The following is a 22134-nucleotide window of genomic DNA, read 5'->3' on the forward strand; positions in this document are numbered from 1 at the left end:
CTAAAATATTTGAGAAGATATTTAATAAATAATAAATTTTGTAAAAGGTTTTGAGCAGCTAAAAAATTTGTAAAAATTCCATTTGTGATAACACTCCCATTCATGCTACATAGAGCAGACTGAATGCTGCAGCCCAAATCTCTATCTAATTCTTTCAGCTGTCCTCTTCACTGATTTTCCCCTTTCTCAATATGAAGCAATGTGTTAAAATGCATACATTGGTCAATATATGCTTGCACAAATGCAGGTAGAAATTAGGGTATGAATCTCACTATATAACCACTAACTTTGCCAGCAGGTGGAGAAGGGGGGTTCTTTTTCCTTTCCTTTCCTTTCCTTTCCTTTCCTTTCCTTTCCTTTCCTTTCCTTTCCTTTCCTTTCCTTTCCTTTCCTTTCCTTTCCTTTCCTTTCCTTTCCTTTCCTTTCCTTTCCTTTCCTTTCCTTTCCTTTCCTTTCCTTTCCTTTCCTTTCCTTTCCTTTCCTTTCCTTTCCTTTTCCTTTTCCTTTTCCTTTTCCTTTTCCTTTTCCTTTTCCTTTTCCTTTTCCTTTTCCTTTTCCTTTTCCTTTTCCTTTTCCTTTTCCTTTTCCTTTTCCTTTTCCTTTTCCTTTTCCTTTTCCTTTTCCTTTTCCTTTTCCTTTTCCTTTTCCTTTTCCTTTTCCTTTTCCTTTTCCTTTTCCTTTTCCTTTTCCTTTTCCTTTTCCTTTTCCTTTTCCTTTTCCTTTTCCTTTTCCATTTTCTTTTGGTAAAGCTGTCATGAGCCTATTGCATGATTCCTCACTGTCCTGTTCACTGAAGAACTGCTTAAGGGGAAATACACCAAGACTTGGCCAACAGCTGAAACAGCTGGGGCTGTTGCAAAAATATCAGGTTGCATTCCTGGTACAATTTTCCTGGTGGACCAAAGAGATGTGCTTTGTTAGGGAAGATACGATCCTTTTATATGAAGGTTTTCCTTTTTCTTGATAAAGGGCAAGGATCAGTGTGTCAGAGAGGATGATGTGATTGGTCCTAACCTTGAAATTATGATGTCAGCTCATGCTTGGTACCTTTGAGAAGATGGGCTAATGACAGTAGGCAAAGTTGTATTTCAGTAAATATATATTAATGTTTCAGTAAATATTTATTAGAAGATGCTGTCATTAGTTAAAGCTAGTAAAATTAGCATAATAAAAAATTGTGCATACCACAGTATTGTGGGCTGTTTTCATCTCTAGTACTATTCTAGCCAAATCTGGAATTCCTGTGTTGTAACTACTACTGATTGGATTTATTAATTGTAACTAAATAAAATGTCCTAATTTTCAGATTAAAAATAAAGTATTTTTTAGTTATGTGTTTTGAGTTTTTATGACAATGTAGCCAAACAACAATACAAAAGAAGAAAGTACAACCACATCCTGTTTTTTGATTCAACACTTATGTGTTAGTTGCAAAAAACATCTTCAGTGCTATTTAGTATTTCAAGTATATCTAACATAAAAGAGAAGATTAGTTAATATAATTTTGACCAAAGGGAAGACAATATCTGCATTCACTATTCTTTTTTTTTTTTGTTTCTCAACCCAAGCAGTTTATCACTGAATTTTCATTCTACTGGACTGTTCTAATAAAATAAAAATACTCAGAGTAGTAATATGTTTTGAACACATTTTTAAACTTAAATTATTTTTACAGGAATACACATAAATGAAAATTCATGTCACCCTGGCCTTGTATGTAAAAAAGGGATTACCCCCATTAAAAGTAGAAGTTGCTTTCATTTTAATGCTACATTTCCTGTGATATAGAAAAGGAATCTAATTTGACAAAGGGAGCTGACTGTATATGTATATATATATTTTCAGATAATATTTGTGTTCAGGAAGTTATTCCAATGAATGTTGATTAAAATGATTGACTTATACTCAGAAACCAAACATGGTATGGAAAAACACAATATTGAACTGAGAGGTAGTTTAGGGAAGAGATAGCACATAACTTTCTCTACATAGTGTGTTTCTTACAAAATGATTTCAGGAAAGGAGTCTCAATCAATTATGAACAATGTCATTCCCGTTATTGAGCAAGACAGGACTGGTGTAGATAAATAAAGCCATTTACCATCTTCATTAATCAGACACATCAGTATAAATTAGGCAGAACACTCCTTTTAAACCTTTTTGTTTTCGAAGTGTTCTGCAGATCTCCTTGATGAGTTGTTCCAGGGGGCAGATAGTGCTAACTCATAAGGAAAGATTAACAACAACAGCAAAAACCCTACCTCATGAAAAGAATTTGTTAGTGTATGATCTAGTTATTAGGCCATACTCATTTTAATTCTTGACATTGTGTTATTTACTTTGTACAGTAGTTTGGTGGAATGCTTAACACGCAGACAGACTTCGTTCGCATTCAGAGTGATTAATACAGAGATTTCCCCGCAGAGATCTCTTAACCCTGAAGAGGGATTTAAGTCTTATCAAGTACCGTTTTTTCCCTGCATTCAATCCAACTTCAGAGTCAGGAGAACTAACATAGTTCCTGCCCTGCAGGAAGCCATTTCTAGTCACGACGATTACAGTTCCTGTAATGGGCTCCCACCTTTCACATGATGAAAAGCTACTTCTTTTGTTGAAGCATCTTTGGTAACCTATCCTACATCTGTCTCCCTTTCATAGCTAGTTGGGCATCTCTGAGAGATGTTTTGATTAGTACTGAGGTAGGATTAGTTTCCTAGAGACACGTGTGATTCATTCTTTATTATGGACAGCAATGTGGAGAATATAGTACGAAGTTAAACATTGGGTTTTATTCAAAGTTTGCCTTTGTTATGACAGATTACAAACTTTTTATGACATATTACGTCCTTAACCTAAGCTAAGAAACTTTGTTCGTATGTCAAAAATTGCTTTATTGGACCATGACCTTCCTTTTTGTTGATCACCTCTTACTAGGGTATTTATTGCATCAAATAAAAATTGTCTGGCTGTTTTTCTTGTAAAAGGGAACACAGGCGATGATTAGTTAGTGTGAATCAAAATTGCGTTTGAGTACTGTAAAACCTTTAAAACCATTTTAACCACTTATATAGACGATAAATTATCAAAGTGAAGGAGATTTTGTGCTGTTGTGTGATTTAGATCTCATACTGAAGATAATTTCTAAGTGTCAAAGAAATTCCACAACCCAGAGCATTAAATAGTGGCAAATTTTGCCTTGATAGGGTAAATTATCTTGAGCTATTGTTTTTGTTAGTGTCTTCTATTTCATTGAAGAGGAATCCATAACTCTAAAGATTGTCATAACATTGACAGGAAAATATTTGAGAACATTAACTGTTCCTAGCAGGGGAAAAAAAAAAATCAGTAAAGGAAATCACTCACTACGGTCCTAAATTAATTTCTAATTTCTGCATTCCCCCTTAGCTTCAGATATTGGTTTTGCAAAAGTTATTGTGCAAAAATGCCTTTTTCCCAAAATGTATGGAGTCACTGAGGTAACCTTGGAGTTTATTTTCAACTTGTTTGACATAATTTCTTACCTAACAAAATCCATTAAAACAATTCTGTCAAGAATTGTAGGACTGGCTTCTGGAAACTGTAAAATTATGACAGATAAGCAAGCTAGCAGCTAACTGACACCTCCTCCAACCAACTCCAGAAAAAGAGGGTCTACTACTGTTGCAAGTGTTTCTGCTTCTGTTGCTTTTTTAAAATAAAAAAAAAAAAAACTTAATGTACTGTCCTCTCACACATCTGTTCTTGTTTAAAGTTCTTGCTGAATCCTACATCTGGATTCCACTAGGCAAAAGAGGGTTCTTGCCCTATAAAATAGAATTTCTCATACCAGAGGGCACTGATGTCCTGCTGTACCTAATGATCCTTCTGCTGGGGATGGGGGAGAGGGCAACTGATTTTCCTTAAAGTTTTATTACTTAGTGTAATAGGAGACATGTTCACTTCTCGCTTTGCCTGTCTGCAGGAGCAATTTGTAGAGGCTGTCTGTGCAAGATAAACAATTCATAAAGCACTTGTAGATGGTCCATAAGTTCATTTTAGTGTAGAGCTCCTTGTTATTTCTGCATGTGCATTTTTTCATATAAAAGCTTAAAATCCAAAAATGAAAATTGAGATTGCCTTAATAATAAAAACCATATGAACTCAGTATCCTTCACTTCTCCTGATGTGAATCTCTCCTTAAGTTTCAGTATCTCTCACAGCTTTCTATACAGAAGAATTTCTTGAAGTAGTTTGTAGTCGAGACTGTAGCATGGCATCAGGTAAATACTGCAAATTCTAGGTTAATTTTTCAGAAGTTATCCTTTAATTTCATTTCCTTCTGAGGTACTTAAATTTCAAATCACCAAGATTCTTGTCAACCCATGAACATTTTTGCTCATTTTGTGTGACTTATCCAATTCCAAGATAACATATTAGGAGTTTACAAACTATTTTACAGTCTAATATGATGTGTTTGTTGGAACAAAAACATCCATCAGCGGTGGTGCACCTTTTTGGAACAGGATAGTGCCTTGCTGGTCTGGCTGAGATGGATTTAACTTTCTTCATAGCAGCGTGTATGGTGCTGTGTTTTGGATCTGCTCTCGACCATAAGTGAGCGGCTGTGTGGGTGCTTGGCTGCTGGTCAGGGTCAACCTGCCACATCTGTCTGCATAGTCAATTATGTCAAACAAGTTTCAGCGCATGGCTGTGTGCTCAATGCACAGAAAGCCAGGCTGTTCTGAGCAGTGGTTGCTGTTTAGGCAGTGTCCTGAGCTGGCTGCTCACCACAGATGAAGGCATAAAGGAGAGTTTTGGTTTCTTTAGACTCCCCACGGCTATTAATGGTTCTCTGAAGTGTCTGTGCTCCCCAGTCCTTGAAAGGGAGGCACAACTTACCTATTACAGTTAGGAAAAGTGAATTATTAATATTCATCTGTTGTAACTACAGTCTTTAATTAGATGTATTTAAAAAAAAAAAATCCATGCAAAAGTTGTGCATATAATCCTCTTATAGAGACCTACCCCTCAACAGAAGTGTCAGCCCCTATGTCGTAAGTAATTTGAGATTCCTCACAACACCTCTGGATGATGTGTACAGCTGGTGCCATCAGTGATTAAGTGTTACTCAGTAGTGCCACTGTTTTAATCAGCTGCTGTTTTTTCAAAACAAAATGCACAGTGAGGAGTGATCTTAAATGTCTCCCACTCATGAAAATGAGCTGTGAAAGTCTTGCTAGGTCTTAGATGGCTAGATTGATGAGGGAGGTGACCTTCAGAGACCCCTTCCAACCTCAGCCATTCTGTGACTCTGTGATTGAATCAGCTGGGAGTGTCCAAGGTACATTTTAGTAATTTCGTATTTCTCCTGCATGAGAGAGGGGGGCTGTAAATGGCAGAATGATCCAGACGAATGCGTGTCTTTTAGGTTTCCCATGTCCAATTCATTTCCTTAGAAGGCTTAAAATAGAGCTCTTTGCTCATGCGTCTGCACTGAGATTCCTTCATTTATCAGCCCTTGGTTTGGGAAGGGACAAGATGCCTCTAACACCAAACTACAGGCAACAAGGTCAGCAATAAATGTCTTTGCAACAACTACGTTTAGAGTCGGATCTTTTTCCTAAGACAATATCCTTTCACTGACTATTTAATAAAATGCATAAATAGTCCTGGAAGCAAGAAGCTTCTGAAAGAAAATTTCTGTGCTGGTCATTTTAGCATGCTAAATCTGTGCATGGAAAGTTCTTGAGTTCATCTGCCAAATGAGGGACCTGCAGCAGAGCATCAGTCTGTGTATCCAAAACTGACATTGGCACTAAGACGGTCAGAGCTGCCGACATCTTGTTTGACATGGGCACGTGTGGTAGTGGTAGTAAGGTGTTGAGCCAGTTGTACTAACAAAAACTGTGGTGTTTCTAGTCTTTCTAGCATGTGAAAAAGTACGCAATGTGAATATGATGTTCTAGGAGTTGGTGCCTCAAGTGTGAGTCCAAATAGAGATTTAGGGACTATGGGACTGAACATTAGTAGGTATGACAACTCTACAGATATTTTAACCTCTGCTTTCTCTTAGTCTTCCCTGGAGCAAACAATTATATTGCCTTGTCTTCAGCAGTGTCTTGCCTAAACTAAATATCATTCACAACTAGGTATTCAAATTAGAAAAAAAGTAATTTAGCATGTGTGGGCAACATCAAAAAATAGAGCAAAAAATAGGAGCACCCTGAGCAATTATAGAGGCAGCCCTTGAAAATGAGGCACCAAGCCAAGCTTTGCAGGGCTGAAGGAGAAAGGCTCATAAATAAAGATCCCTAACCCTTTCCAAAGCAAGTGCATGCCTTAAACTGGCAGCTCCATATCCAGACAGTCTGAATAGGGTAACTTGATTTAGGAAAGAATCTCGTATTTTTTTGATTATGCTCTCATTAGACCAAGTCAAAGAACCCATGACCTTGCTCACAAAGCAATAGCTCAGTGCTAAAAAGAAGAAAAAGTTTGTGTTTCACCTTTGTCTGTTCAAGATTTTCATGTCTTTCACCACAGTAATGACTCCCTGAATGCAATTTGCTTTTGAATGTTCATAGATGTTCAGAACGTGTACATCCACATCTGAATGAGACCATATAAGGTACTTGATATTTCTGACACGTGAATCTAGGACCAGAGTGGCTTGTTTTTCTCTTTCGGAGCCTCCATGACATTCACCATAGCTCTTCGGAGCCCTGCTTTTGAGCTGACAAGAAATCGTAGTGTAGTGTTACCTATACATCAGCCAAAGGTAAGGGGAGGTCAAACACACTGAGTGTGTTTGCAGGATATGTTAGTGGTCAGGTATACATTGCTACATGCTAGACTTCGTAGACATATGTCGGTGTCAGAGATCAGTGTTTCTTGATAGACTGACGGACAGATTCAACCTGCAGATATAATGGAATGTCCTTTCCAGAAAATTTATCAGCACAGGCTCTAGCAAAAGCAATTTTCCCACCTCCTAACATGACAACTTATATGTTAGGAGAGAAATGTCTTCCTTTAAAGCTATTCTTCTAAAGGAAAAAAAAAAGAAGTTACTGTGAAGTATTTTCCATTGTACTATCCTACTGCAGATATGAATGTGCTCAACAGCAATGGTAGAATGCGTGGTGCCAACACTCAAAGTAAACCCCAAAGTCTTCCCTACCCTTCGTTGTGTGACAAAACCATACACCTCTGGGTTTGATGCTTCTGGTGTTATAACTCAAATTACAACTCAAATTACGAGCCTCGGAGGCTCTACATCCAGTTGCATGACGCTGTTTCTGTCTGATATGCTTCTTAATCAGTAATCCAGGTCTACTTCATCCACATCAATGATTCCCAAGGTCTTTTAAAAATGAAATGAAGAAAGGTTGGGGAAAGCTGCGAGCTTGTCTTCGTAAGAACCTGGGCATGGCTCAGGCAGTGTCACAGAAGAGCAGCCAGATCCTGTGTACGTAATTCCCCTAACAGCAGCGAACCCCTGCCAGGCTTTCCCACTGACCTATGATTTCAGTCATCACAGAGCATCATCTGTGCACTTGTTTTTGCCTATTCGTTCATGCAAAGCTTGCCCAGAGGCGCTCGTAAATAGCTTGGGATTTGATCTGATTTGTCTTTGGGGTATGTGGTTGAAATAGTAGGGGAATGTCTTGTGACGCTTGTTTTAGCATCCCACGACTTCTGAATGAGATCACAGTACCAGAAGCTGTTGTTTTCCTTTTGTCCAGACGTCGCAAGATGGGAAAGATTTAAATCAATGAGAAGCTGTTAAGCCAGTCAGTTAGAAAAATTGCTGTTCCTCTAAATCTCTCCAAGCTTTATCACCAGAATTTTCCTATTGCCCTTTTTCTCATTTTATGAAAAGCTCTGTCTCAATGACGATTTCTATTAGGCTCTCTTTTTAGATTAGTTACATGAAGTATTTGTATTACATCCGAAACATAGTTCACACGTTCAAAGTTTCTAAAATATAATCTCGTCTGCTAAAGCAGTAGTTAAAAAACAATGACATTTCCATTAGATGTGTAAAAGATTAGAATGAGCTAATTAAATTGACCTTTAAATCTCCCCACCCTCTCAGAGGCCATGGCTAATCCTTGGCCTCCCACTGTGGAGATAAATATCCTTGCTGTGAACGCTTCAAGCAAAGTGGGCAGAGGAGGAAGAGCCTCACCAGCAGTTCGTCTTTGAAGATGGGGGCACTGCTTTGCCAGTTATAAATACAGCTTGCAATTATGGACGGGGAGGCAAACCTTTCCTGTAATCCAGTGGCAGGGCCTATGGCTCTGCCCTACGTGCTTTCTCACAAAAATTGTTTCATTTGGAACATACAGCTCCAAGCAGCTTTACTTGCTGCTGATAGAAGCAACCAACATCTCTGTAAATCGGGCTACCTTTTTTGCTACCTAGTGTTGGTATAACCAGCATTATCAATTACACATTAATTTCTTAGTTACAGTAGGCTGCTATTTTTATTGACCAATGTGCAAGGTAAAAGTAGACTGAGGATGCCTCTTACAAAGTGTTTGGCTTGATATTTTGTGACTTGGTTATTTTCTAAAATGCTAATTATTTGGGGGGGAGTTGTAATCAAAAAGTAAAAATTACGTGAATAATAGATGATTAAATGACAACAATCAAAATTTAATTGTCAATGAGCAATTGACATTTCATGTAGTGAAAACCTGAAGAAGACGCAAAATCTGTCCAAATGGCAAAGCGTGATAAAGACAAGGATTTCATACAAAACAACTTGGATCACCGGGCATTCTGAGCCTGTCCAAACGTTATGCCTTTTAATACAGTCAGATGAATAATTATATGAATAAAAGGGAAAGCAGAACTACAGAGGGGAAGGCTGCATTTGAGGAGGTAGTAGCTCTGAAAAGGAACAAAAGGTCAAAGAGGACAAGAATTTAGCACTAGTGTGAGCTCCTGATGAGAAGGAATAACTGCTCCCTTGGGTGGATATACTGGAGGATGTAAAATAAGACCAGGAAGCACTATAACTTTCTTGAACATCTATTTGTTTTATTCTTGAAGTTAATACTGTATATAGTTTTGGTGCTAGTCATCTAAAAAAAAAGAATGTTGACATTTTGGATATAAAAGAAATATGGGAAAATGGCATCAAAGGAATTTAAGAACATAGAGAATGCCTTGTGATGGGAGTGACAGAGCTTGACCTGCCTCATTTGTAAAAATGAGAGAGAAGTTAGTAGCATGTGAGTATACTTGCAGAGAAACAATTCTAGATACTAGATAACTAAGAATGACTGGAACTGAAAATCATTCAAATTCAGAATTAAACTCATCTTTTCAGCAATATAAATGATTAAGTACTAGAACAACTGTAGTGGTGAATCTTTGCCTTTTGAAGTTGGAAAATCAAGACTGTCTTTCTCGAAGTTGTGCTTTGACCAAAAGCCAAGATTGGAGTTCAATTTAAGAGAAGCTGGGTGATATGAAATGGCTTGTGATGTGTAGCATTTGTGTTGGATTCTAGTTTGTGAAATTCTGTGGAAGGCTCCAGAGGAGCTCCTCTGAGCTTCAAAGGATTTTGGATCAGGTGCCAAGAGCACCTCTAGAAAACACATTTTCCTTAACTAATGCACTTTCACTGTAGCAAGTAAGATAAAATTCTACGCTGACAGAGATGCTGAGGGAAGAGAAGGGATCTATAGTAAAAAGAAATGAACTTTTAATTAACTTGTTAAAGAATAAGCTATTCTTAGGTGGAATTATGATATAATTTAGGTGTGCTGACTAACTTTCTGTATCAAGAACTCTTTGGGAAATGACATACTAGTGAGTGGTGTAGCTCTTACTCATTTATTTATATATTCATATATTTAAAGCTGTACTTAGATTATTTCATCAGAAATTAATTCTGTGATATGGGACAAGTTCTTTGTTATTTGTAGCCTGTTAGTACTACTGGAAGACCAGATGAATATTTCTGGTTGCCTGCTATTCAGTGCAATATAGCTGATAGTTTTTATATTGATTTATGTAAGGGCAGTGAGACTTTCAGGCAGTTGTTTCTCAGAGGGAAACTATCTGGGAGAGAGGGGGAGGTATGCAAAAGAGAAATGTATCTGCTAGAGGTATCTCTGAACTTGGCACGCTAAATGTGTCTTCAGTTGTATAAGTAATTACACAAGTAATTTAGCGTAGTCTTTAAATGACCTCATAAAAGTATTCACACTTCAGAAGTACAAAACCTTTCCATTCTCTTGAGACCAAAAGCCAGCAGGCACAAGATTAAAACTTCACAAATTAGAGGTGAATGGGGAATTGGCAGAGCACCGCCACTCAGAGCAGTAGGCTTCAGGAGAGCTGCTAAGTGAAGCTGTTAAGTGGAGCAGGGTGCGTGTGGCTGGCAGATGTTGGAGTCGTGAGGGCGAGGACCGAGGCACGCTGAGGCAGAGGCTGAGACAGCTGAGAAAACATGAACTGGGGACTGTGACCCTGTTTTCTCTGAGTTTTCTGCTCACTGAAGATATAGTGTAAGCAGGTGATTTTTATTACCTTGTTCTGACTAGTGCTCAGGTATTGTACGGCTACTCCTCTGTCTCCTCACGCAGTATGCAAGAGTTAGGTAGGTAGCAGCAGTGAGTGATGGTAAAAGGGTTGTTAGGACGTCGAACCTGTACCTTTAGAGGATGAAACTCAGAAGGTTTTTTTCCTATGCCTGAAGGTTATCCTCCCTGTTCTCTTTGCGGCTCACAGATCTGTTCTAAGTGAGGAGAGGCCCCTGTCCTATCTGCTCATATTCCGCTTGGTCTTCCCCTAATTAAGAAGCAGAGCCTGAGGGAACTCAGTCTGGCATTAACCATCATCTGTCTCTTCCTGCTTCTCCTTCCCCCTCCCTCCCTCAGACCTGCTCCTATTTTCCATTTGGAAAAAGGAGATGCTTAACTTACTATTTTACTCTTCTCTTCTCTTCTCTTCTCTTCTCTTCTCTTCTCTTCTCTTCTCTTCTCTTCTCTTCTCTTCTCTTCTCTTCTCTTCTCTTCTCTTTTCTCTTCTGCTCTGCTCTGCTCTGCTCTACTGTTATGTCCTCATCTAGATATGTCTTTTGGGGTAATATGTAATTTTAAATGAGAAAATTCCACAAACTTTCCACGCTTTGTGTGGTAAACTGTGCATATTAGACACCACACGGGGTGTTACTGATATTTCTGTCAGGGATGTCTTACCAGTTTCGGCTTTACGAGTGTCTGTGCATGAAAGAGACTTTAGCAGGACCTCCTTGGACACTTTATGTGCTAACTTAGAAGAGACTTTGTATTTTCCGGCAAAGAATCTCTTCCATGTCTAATATATGTACTATTTATTTGTTGGTGTAGTATAGCAGATTTGTTTGTCAGGGTGAGTGGGGTGCAAAATGCTTTGATTTACACTTAACAGTTTTGGGTCAAACAGGTAAATTAAATACACTTACCTCAAAATTGGAGGATCTTAGTGTTATAGAATCATAGAATGGTTTGGGTCGGAAGGGACCTTAAAGATCATCTAATTCCAACCTCCTGCCATTGGCAGGGACACCTCCCACTAAATCAGGTTGCTCAAAGCCCCATTCAACCTGGGTGTTTTTAAGATATTTTTACGTAGCCATATTGTTTCCACTTTGTTCATTGATTTACTTGCTAATAATGATTTGTCAAGTGCAAACCAATTTTTGTGATTTTTTAAAGATACATTGTTGCAATGATCATGCAACAATGACATGTATTTTACTGAAGACTGATTTCTAATTATAAAGGAACATAATCAATATATTTGAAAGGTAGGAAATTTTGCACTGATTTTTAGTTATAAAGGAATATGATCAGTATATTTGAAAGGTAGGATATTTTGCATGGTACATAGCAGCTTTAGAGGAATTAGAACTTTTCTCTGTTCACAGAAGTGAGTGTGAAACATGACAAGGAAAACTGTCCACAGACAATGCTGAGCCATGCATAATCAGCAGAGGAAAGTGATAATACAATGACTAGTAATAAGCCCAATATGATGGCATTAGTTTTAATTTTTCATCTTTTTAAAACATACTTATTAATTAAACTTACACAAGTATCAAAAGAAAGCACAGCAGTTATCATTGATCTTAAATATCCTTCATTTTCCACCTCCTTTCAGTGTTCAAAGGAGCTGTAGTCTGCCTCTGAAGAGAGCATTGTATTGAAAGAGTTATTACAGGAATGGAGAGTTAGTAAAAACAAAGTGTCAACAATTTAATTAGAGGGGTTTTCTTATCTTCAACATGTTTAATGTTTAAACATCTGATCTTTAATTTATTACTAGAGTCAGAGTATTGTAGAGAAGGCAGTCAGGTTACCTGTGCTTGTATATAGTGGTGCTGCTTAGCACAATGTTGTTTGGTTTATTCTAATAACTTAATTATGTACGTGGTAAAATGATAGTTACATGCATTCTTAATTAAACTTGATATAGATAACTAATAATAAAATAGCCATCTACTCAAAAATAAATGCCTCGCCATTTCTAATCTATTAAAACATTAAGAAGCAGTAAATTCTACGCTAAATAATTATCTACAGATGTATTATATTCTATTGTTAGAAATGTGTTCGGTATGATAGTTGTATTTGCAAATTAACTTGTCATTGCAGTTAGCAATCAGGCGGAATTCATTTCCATTAGAAAAAACAGCTATTGCAGGAGAAGACAAGAATCAGTGAAAACTAAGTGACTTAATGAGGTTTTGTCCAGTTGATTTAGAATATGACTAAATTTATTAATTTCTATTTGAATCTGACTAGTTTCTATTTTTTATGTCTGGCTTGAATTGTAATGAAAGAAGCATGATAAAAGGAATAGTAGATAATTCATTCTCTTATTTTTACGGCTGTCACTCTTTTTAAGTTAGAATGTCTTACTGCTTACACTGTCTGCATTTTTAAATGTGTTGAGTACCATATTCCAACAGGAAATATTAAAAAATAATAATAATAAGAGTGAGAATATATATGTGTTGGTTTTGATGGGTTGATACATAAATATATACTATATATTCCTGGTTAATAATGATATGAAAGGAGGTTGTGTTTGCAGGAACACTGTACCTGAAAAGCAGGAAGAACTATTTTAAGGCCTAACACTTTGAAGAGTGCAATTAGTGCTTGTGAAGACCAAAGGTGACAGATTCTAAAGGAGTGAAGGGTTATAGGAATAGCAGTGAGGTGGTTTGTAGTAAAAATGGTTTATTTTTGTCCCATTCTGGGCACAGAATTGTTGACTGAGCTTCAGCAGTTGAAAAGTCCAGAGAAGCAGCATCTTCTGTGGGCTGCATCTCAGCCACGATGTTACCAGCAGTACTGAGATTCAGAGAGACTTTTGGATGCAGGGTGCCTCTACTCGTAATGAAACCACTCCTTTTTTCCTCTCATAGTGAGTACTCCCAGATCTTTCTTTCACTCAAATCTGACATGCTTTTTGGTGAAGAATGTTGGAATATACCTTAAGAGTACTTGAAATTTTGGACAATAATGCTAGTCCATGTTCTCCTTATTGTCTTCCCTCTTTCCCTCCTCCTTCTGAGGTTCCTTGGCAGACTGGCAGGTATACTATTTTGCAACTTTTTATAGCAAAACAACTTAAGGCTCCCCCTAGGTTAATTGCTTTCAAGATTTATACCACATGGCTTACAGTTTAAAGGGTAGGATTCTCTGGGAGCAATACGTTCAGAAAACTGTGGTTACTGACAAGTAGTTTAGCTTTATTGCAACAGTTAACCTCAGAATAATGCACCTTTTTCTTCTGGGAACAATAACAAATAATTACCCAGTAGCCTTTATTATTGCTAACTGAATTATAGCCTAATAATTTAGCAGTAGTTCAATTCATTATATACGCTGATGATTACCCATGCTTTAGCTTTTTTCAAAACTAAGAATAATTATTATGTTTCATCGTATTTTCCAGAGTTGGTGATGAAAGTAACTGTATTTGCATAGTATTTGAAAAAAAACACCACTATTATCAATTTGACATTTAAAACAATTAAATATAAGCCCTGGAAATAAAGCCAAGTTCTGACTCCAGAACATAGAAGGTTTCAACAGAGGGTGGTTTCTAAGACTAGCTCGATTTATGATTCAATTTTAAAATTAATGGAGTACTGACATCAAGTGTAGTACTAAGAAAATTCAGTCAATTTATAGTACGTGTTCTCTTGAGTAGACATTGTCTGTACATAAAAACATTTCAGTGATGGAGTGGTGGGAAATGAATTTGAATAAGGAACATCTGAAAGCAGGTATGGAAAACTACAGTAATGCTTAAATTCCCATATCTAGTATCTTCAGTGTATCAGGGCTTGCATCTGTTGAAAGAGGCTATCAAAGGCCAGTGCAGAGCACGAACTGAGTCTTCAGTGGTTGTCCCAAAAGCTCTGTTCAGTTTAGAGAAATTGTTTATTTATAATAAGCATTAGGGAAGCATTAACATACTTTTCTTCTTTAGTGGACAGAGAGGGTTACAGAGGAAAGCATCACGTTTTGTCACAGATATTAGTAATGACTAATTCATTGAGCAAGTCTAGAAGTATGAAGGGAGAAGTATGCAAAGATTTATTTCTCCTACGTGTCATAACGAAGCTTTTCATTTTCATAAGGCCTCATAGAGCTGTGTGCTTTTAGGTGATTTAATGTTATTCCTACTACTCCTGAGTATTTCAGCTGAACAAAGTAAGCTTGTGGGAAAATGTTCTTACCTCATGTTAAATTGATTTAAGAAAGCATCCCACATTTGGGACAGGACTTAAATATTCTGAAGGCCTATTGAGGCCAATGGGATTCCTGTACACAATTAGAAATACGGAGTTGTAATTGCGTGTGTTCAAGTGCCTACTTAAATTGGGGCTATAGTTGCCCTCATCTCACGGTTGAGGTTACTACTTAATAATAATTGGCACCTGTGCTGACCTCCTGGCACTGTGGTTGGACACTTTTGCATGTGCAGCTCCTGCTGAAGCTCCTAGAGCTCATGATCGCGGATTCCTGCATTGCTGGAATGAAAGCATAAATCTTCCTTCCAAAGAAGATACAGCTCCTATAATAAAAAAACTCTGGTGGTTTGGGTGCCAGGTGGTGGTGGGGAGAGACTATTTGTAATTACTTTGTAAGTATTTTGTGACTTGATTCACGGTGCCTTATCAAACCCCAAGAACATATAGTGTTCTGTAGCTGCTGGAATTGAAATTCTGATATTTAGGAATCTGTAAAATCTGTTGCAAAGTTTCCACTTGCATACAAAATTTAATTACATCCTCTTTCTGCGAAAATGGCTTTTCTTCTTGGAGGGAAAACATTATTTCATCTGAGTGTGGAAGGTGGGAAGTGTGTTTCAGTTTAGCAACAGCTGTTGGTGCGGTGTGGTACAATGAGAAATGATAGCAGGAACTGGATTTTCTTTTTACCAGGAGTGATATACCAAATGGGCTTACTGCAGGTATATTGCATAAGCATAGAAATACTACAGTCCCTGACTATATTCCAGCAGGCTGTAATTAACTTGTTTAATCTTTACAGAGTATGGGCCATGTTTAAGGAAATACACGTAGGGTGTAAGCATGTGTTTTCTCATGGCTGTGCTACTGCTCTTACTACTTATTTTTTTTAATATTGTGATTTTTAATTATAAAAATTCTGATCTGAATACTGCTTACTTTCTGAAAAAAAAATGCAGCAGATTTTGCTGCTGTTGAAGCACACGTCTCAAGCTTCAGTCCAAAAATGGTCACTAACCTCCAACTGTCTTTTCTTCTGACTGCTATGCACAGTCATTAACTGATCTTCCCCTCCTGAGCCTGTGGGAAGATGGATGTGTCTATTTTGCCAAAAGAAGAAAAATACAATAATATCGCTTGCTTAATACTAGTTAGGAAATCATTGGAATAGCTCTGTTACTAGAACTTGGAAATCTAACTCTTGTTATGTACCAGATCGCACTGGCTCAAGAACAGGTCCTGCTCGGTTGTAAAATGATCGTGTTATTAGAGATGAATCCTCTGTATATACTTACTATGGTGTAGTAAAGTGGTTCTTTTGGATTTTAAGGAGTATATGTTTTCTTCCAAAATGTTAATAACATATCCATAACAAAGGGCAGTAAATTTTCATTGACTTCTAAATTGGTGATGGTCAGTACATTTCCCCAAACACTCTTGTTCTCAAAATATTTTTAAAATGATTTGTCAAGGTAATGCAATATAATTACATGCTTTGCCGAATTCAGCTTGATGCATATTGAAAAAGATTTTGAAATAAATATAAATGTTTTATATTTCATTTAATTAAAACTTGCATATTTTTGTCTGATTATGTGTGTTTTTTAATCGATTGACAGAACTCATTGACAAGAAGTGCACCGCTTGCCAATGATTCCCAAGCACGCAGTGGTGCCCGGTTTCATACATCCTATGACAAAAGATATATCATCAAAACTATAACAAGTGAAGATGTAGCAGAAATGCACAACATACTGAAGAAATACCATCAGGTAATACACTATTTATTGTCAGGGTGTGTGAACTCTTCTTATATATTACAACACCAATCTTTTTTTTAGAGTGTTAAAAGTTTTAAATGAGTAAGCTCCTTTTCCTTACTAGGAAGATGCTCTTTCTTTGCGTTCCAGTCTTGAAGCTACTTTATTCTGGGCTAGCTTGGAGGTCTCTGTGTAGAAGTGTATGAATGCTGCAGATGACTTCTTTCTTCCTGGTCTAATCACTGAATGTGTTACACTAACACCAGATGTCAAATAATAAATGTTATATTGTATGAGAAATTAAAAACGGTATAATTAATGTAAAATTATTGCTATTAAAAAAAAAACAGGTTTTGCCCATGTGCGTTTCTATAAATTGCTTTAAAGTGAGGAGATCCCTCAAATCACCGCAGGCGGTTTTGGTACTGTGCCAGTGTATGATTTCTGTGGATGGTACAGAAGGGAGCAAAAGTTGGGAAACAGAAGAAGACTTAATAAAAATCAGTACTAACATACTTAGTCCCAGATCTGTTTGAATAAGCTCTAAAGCTGCATAAACCAGGAAAGACACTAAAAATCATATAAACTATCATATAAACCTACAAAAGAAGGTGTTTTTTTTCCCTTCTTTCCACTTTCCTGCTCACTTCCGTGGGTTGGGATTCCAGGTAAAGACTTAAGGACAATCAGTTTTTTTGTTGTTTTTTCTTATCTTGTCTTGTGGTGATGTTCAGTCATTTTCTGATAGTTTCAGCAACTGTAATAGAAATCACAAACTCCATTTTGAATGCAACACTGAGTGAATATAAAGTACCCAGCTTGACTATTTTTTTATACTGTTACTCGTGTAAAACCAGTTTTAAAGCCATCTTTTGAGGAAGAAGAGAGAAAAAGGCATGATTTTGGGGTGCAAGGAATTGCTAGCCATCCTTGCAGTGCTTCTTCCATCTGCCCCCCTCTCCACTTTTGTTGTGTTCAAGTAAGATCTGTGAGTCCCATGCAAGCCCAGAGTGGCTGTGAAGCCTTCAGTGAGATAGATGTTAACTCCTTCTTCTCTGCATGTTGTTATTCTGTTTAAATAAAATGTAAGACAAGCATGTATTTATTTTAACAGACAAATATTGTCCCTATCAGAAATCTTCAGAAGACCATCTTTTAATTACTATTTTACTAACCAGAAATGTAAACTATTATTTAATTGTAATTTTGGGGTTATTGCCTATTAGAATGTTCAAAGTTACAATTTTAGCTTTAATCGAAAACATTTTTTCACTTCTGAAGCAGTGCGGGAAATTTAAAAGTTTTAGTCCATTTCATGTTTGGCATTAGTAACTAATAGTAATGATCCAGATTTTTGAGACCGTTAATCCAGCTGAGAAGTCATATTACTTTTCAAAACAGTCACATCCTTTCAAGAGTGTGTCTATGAAGGCAGTGCTAACGTGAATTAACCATTATTGTAATATTTATTCATTAATGCTTTCAAAACATCAGGGTTCACAATAGGCTAGGTTACAAGTAATGATGATTTGCAAGTTATCTGTACCAGGCGTCTGATTTGATTTTTTACTGGCAAACGTCCATATATGAATGGAAGCATGTGCTTATGTAGTATTAGTAACATCTTACACATCATTATGTATCTTAAATAGCTTGAGTCTGAAAGCTTTCAGTGTTGCCTCCAAAAGATTCATAAAGATACAACTGATATTTCTTTTTGTCTCAGAACTTGAGAGCACTTTACAAATGCCAAGGAACTCAAGTACAGAGGCAATTTAATAATTGGACTTTTAATGAAATAAATTAATTTCAATGTCTTCAGTAATGTGCTGTTGAAAGAACAAAATTGTTCTAATTAATTAAAGAAAATCTAAATTAAATCCCACTAATTCTGGTGAGGTGACTGATACCATGTCCTGTGTTTTGCTGCTGGTAATTACAAGCTCGGTATCATTAAGTACAGCATCTTGTCCACTCATTTCTCTGCACATTTTTCAGACAAGGGAAGTATAACTTAGCATGCTTGACAAAATCCAGAGAACCCATTGTCCTGGTGAGCAGGTCTTCAAATAGTTGTGGCTGACCAAGTCATCCAACACAGGTGGGCCTTAGGCTGCTTCTGTACTAGCAAACTATTCAGTGGTGTTAACTTAGGCCAGTTGCTATTCCTACTTTGGAGTTTGAACATGGCCATCCTGTTTTAGGGAAGGATTTCATTATTTGGATGCAAGTTCTTCCATCCCAGCTAGAATCGATTCCAGAGCGCAGTCCATGGTCTGTCCATTTCTCACGGGGACAGATGGATGTACCTTCAGGTTCTGTCAGATGGCTTCGTTGCAGTAGTGCAGGACTCTTCACATACTGCACTGCTACCCTTGTGGAAATCCTTGTCAATAAAACAAGTTCTCTTGAGCTCTGTTTTATTTTGACCTACTCTCTTCTGCCAGTAGAGTAAATATATATATATATAATCTACTGATTTACATACTTACTGCCCAGTATCTTCCTGAACTGTAATCATTGCTACAGCTGAAGAGGCTAATTGTAATTGCACCCAAAAGTATCCCATTTTTAGGGAAAAGTCTGCTCGTTAGCTTTCCTCCATTTTCAGTTCACTGATTGCCAGCAACACTCACCTCTTATGTGAAAATTTCTGACCCAGTTTGCTCCACAGCCCAAGTGTGATGTGGCATGGCCTCACACGAGACCCCGTGCCAGGTGGCTCTCAGAGCAGAGCTGTGTTTGGACACTCAGTCTTCCTAGGAGAGGAGCATGCAGACATGTTGAGACCCAGTTATGTAGTGCAGGGATTCTCCCAGGAGGAGTAATCTTTCTTGGGTGCATGAAGACTAGGGAGGTGATTCATGTGAATTTCATGATTCAGGTGGATGTTTTCCATGTTCCCAAGTCTCTCATGTCATATTGGTACCTCCAAGGGGCCTGACGTTAGGTCATCTGTCCATTATGAACAGTAACTTTTAAACACTTTGTGTCTTGCACCCTCTTCCACCTGTCCAGGAAGGCAGTAATTATTTTCCAGTTACTTCTGACATGATTATGATTGAAATGCATACTATTTGTGACAGATCATCTCTTTCCTATCTCTTTTTCAGTCCTTTTTTTCCCACCTCTGTGGACTCACTTCAGGTTTCTTCCACAGGTTGAAACTCTGAATGAGTTTCATGTAAACCATAACATTTACTCATCTGTTTTCTTATTCGTGCTAACAGCTCCAAGCTGACAGAATCGTTCTAGGCCTTGGAAGTAATGCCATCCTTGCTTAGAACCAAATAAGCCTTACCAAATGGTTTCCAAGATTTCCTGAATTTCTGAAAAATAAATACAGTTGGGTAGCTATCTTTAACCAAAGAGAACTAGGGAGTGGATTATGTCAAGGTAAGTCAAGAGGTGTGAGAGACTGTATATGTTCTTCATTCATGAAAATAGTCGTTATCCCTGGCGCTTACAAAATAGCTGTCATTCCACTTGTACCTTTTTGAATTACTGAGCTACCAGTGAGGTATCTGGGAGATAGTGGGGTCAGCAGAGAAGTGCAGCAGGGCAGTTTTCCCATGAACATCTCTGAAATCCACCTCCAACTAACAGTGATTTTTTTTAAATCACCAAAAGATCAAAAATAGACATGTAGACTGCCACTATCCAGTGTAGAGTGCCTGGTATTTAATGAACCAAACTTATAACCGACACGACTGGACAACTTAGAGAAATTGGGCTATTTCCATGAAACAGAATGGCTAGTGACTTGTTAAGAGTGAAAATAAAATATGTGAGTTTGAGTTAACAGCTTTCTCCTTTCTGGGTAGAGGCTCTAATGCAATGTTGGGTGGTGTTTTTCAAAAGTAGTCAAGTTAGATGCCTCCCAAGTTACAGTATTGCTACTACTATTATTTAAAATTTAAAATAATAATAATAAAAACTTTAACAATATTAAAAATGAAATGATTGAACTCCAAGCCTAAGGCTACATACTAGAAATTGGTAAATAACTAAAACTGAACCAGGCTTGAAGGGGTATCAGGAGAAGTTACTATAGAAACAGCATATAAGTATATATGGCAAACCCAAATTAAAACTGTTGAATTGTAAATAATAGTTCTTACAATTTTAAATTATAGTTACTGTCCAGAATTGTGAGTTGCATTCATATGTTCACCCCATCTGACATGACGCCTGGTTTTTTGTTAGTGGCAGTCAGGCCTACAACCTCAGACAGATGGTGAACACTTCAGTCTAAACACACTTACTGTCTACTCATCAGATGAGTCTGATGCTTTCAGCACTGAGTCAGAACACTAGAGCTCATTATTTTTTTTCTTGCAAATCTGAAAAAAGAAAATCCAGGGGAAAAAATAAACAACTAAGCCCACCACTTCTGGCCTAAACAAATAGGGGGATTAAAGCCTTTCTCTATGCTTGAAGTTGCAAAAGATGCTGACATTTATAACAAGTGTAAAGTCCACGTCCAGCTTTCCATCTACATTTAGAAACCAAGTGGCCTAGACTGTGAACCAGCTAGATTTCTAAGCACAATGGTAAATGTAGACATGTATCACATGTTAAGTTCTTCTGCTATGAATTTCCTTGCTAGCCAGTTTTTAACTACTATAGTATTTTCTGACACATAGCGTGAAATACTGCTTTTAGTCGTATTTAGTTTGGGCTGCTTAGAATATTGGTATGCTATCAGTTATTAGTAGAACTCTCCTAGCTGCTCTTCAGGCACTATTTCAGCTGAACATCACTTACCTGTCAAATATGCTAGAACCATTGTAATATGGTCAAGTGGGTCAGACTTCGACATACTGGAAAAGTCCTCGCTGTGTGGGCCTTATTTACATTTAGTGGTTCAACAACTTAAAATTGTGTAAGTTCATCAAGCATGTTAACGTTAAATACTTAAATAGTTTTTGAGGGCAAAAACAAATATTCATTTGAAATGCCTTCAAAGCTAGTGATGTTTTGTTTAAAACCTATGCTTCAGACGCCAAAAGCACAGATCAGAAAACTGGAGTTTAGACTACAGCTCCTTTTGTCACTGTTAAAGGAGAGCTCAGCAAAGTCTGCTGTGATAAGTGCATTGCCAGGATTTCAACCTGTGTATAAGAACAGGTATATCCTGTGTCTTCCTTAAAGAAAAAATTTAATTTAAGTACACATTCGAGCTATGTTTATATGTTTCCTTTGGATGTATTGCCCTGTGCAAAAAAATTATCAAGTCATTTACGTAAAATACAGAATATGCTAGTGTAGATATTTTATAAACTACAAATATTTTCAAAGACAATCAGTGTCAGTTGAACAAAATTCCGTAGAAAGATGTTGTTTTTGAACTGTCTGAATCAAGACATGCTGTCCTTCCCAGCAAGCTAAACTTGCTTTAAAGATTAAATTGGTGTAAATCAATGTCCTCTTCGAGAATAGATGAAGGACAGGATGGATATTTTTAAAAATAAAATGAAAACAACTTAGGTTGTTTATCATAAAAACCAACACCTTTTGCACACCTTTTTTCATTAAAACGGACTTCAGAAGGGATGCACTATTCCTCACTGCTGACACCCAGATGATTTAACTGTTTTTGCAAGGAAAAAGAAATTGAGA

At 37.2% G+C, this 22134-nt stretch overlaps 1 protein-coding gene across 3 annotated transcripts in view; it reads left to right on the forward strand.

The window, feature by feature from the left end:
• The window catches only part of PIP4K2A (phosphatidylinositol-5-phosphate 4-kinase type 2 alpha), a 109063-nt gene that overhangs the window by 59764 nt on the left and 27165 nt on the right, over nt 1–22134 (forward strand). For 2 of the 3 annotated variants that reach the window (XM_066991614.1, XM_066991613.1), the window contains exon 4: nt 16372–16524. The exons of the other annotated variant lie outside the window; for it this stretch is intronic. In XM_066991614.1, the coding sequence (XP_066847715.1) occupies nt 16372–16524 (153 nt within the window). The remainder of the gene's footprint in view (nt 1–16371; nt 16525–22134) is intronic. 3 annotated transcript variants of the gene reach the window in all.

This window comes from Anser cygnoides, chromosome 2 (assembly GCF_040182565.1).
Source record: "Anser cygnoides isolate HZ-2024a breed goose chromosome 2, Taihu_goose_T2T_genome, whole genome shotgun sequence".
NCBI classification, from domain to species: Eukaryota; Metazoa; Chordata; class Aves; order Anseriformes; family Anatidae; genus Anser; species Anser cygnoides.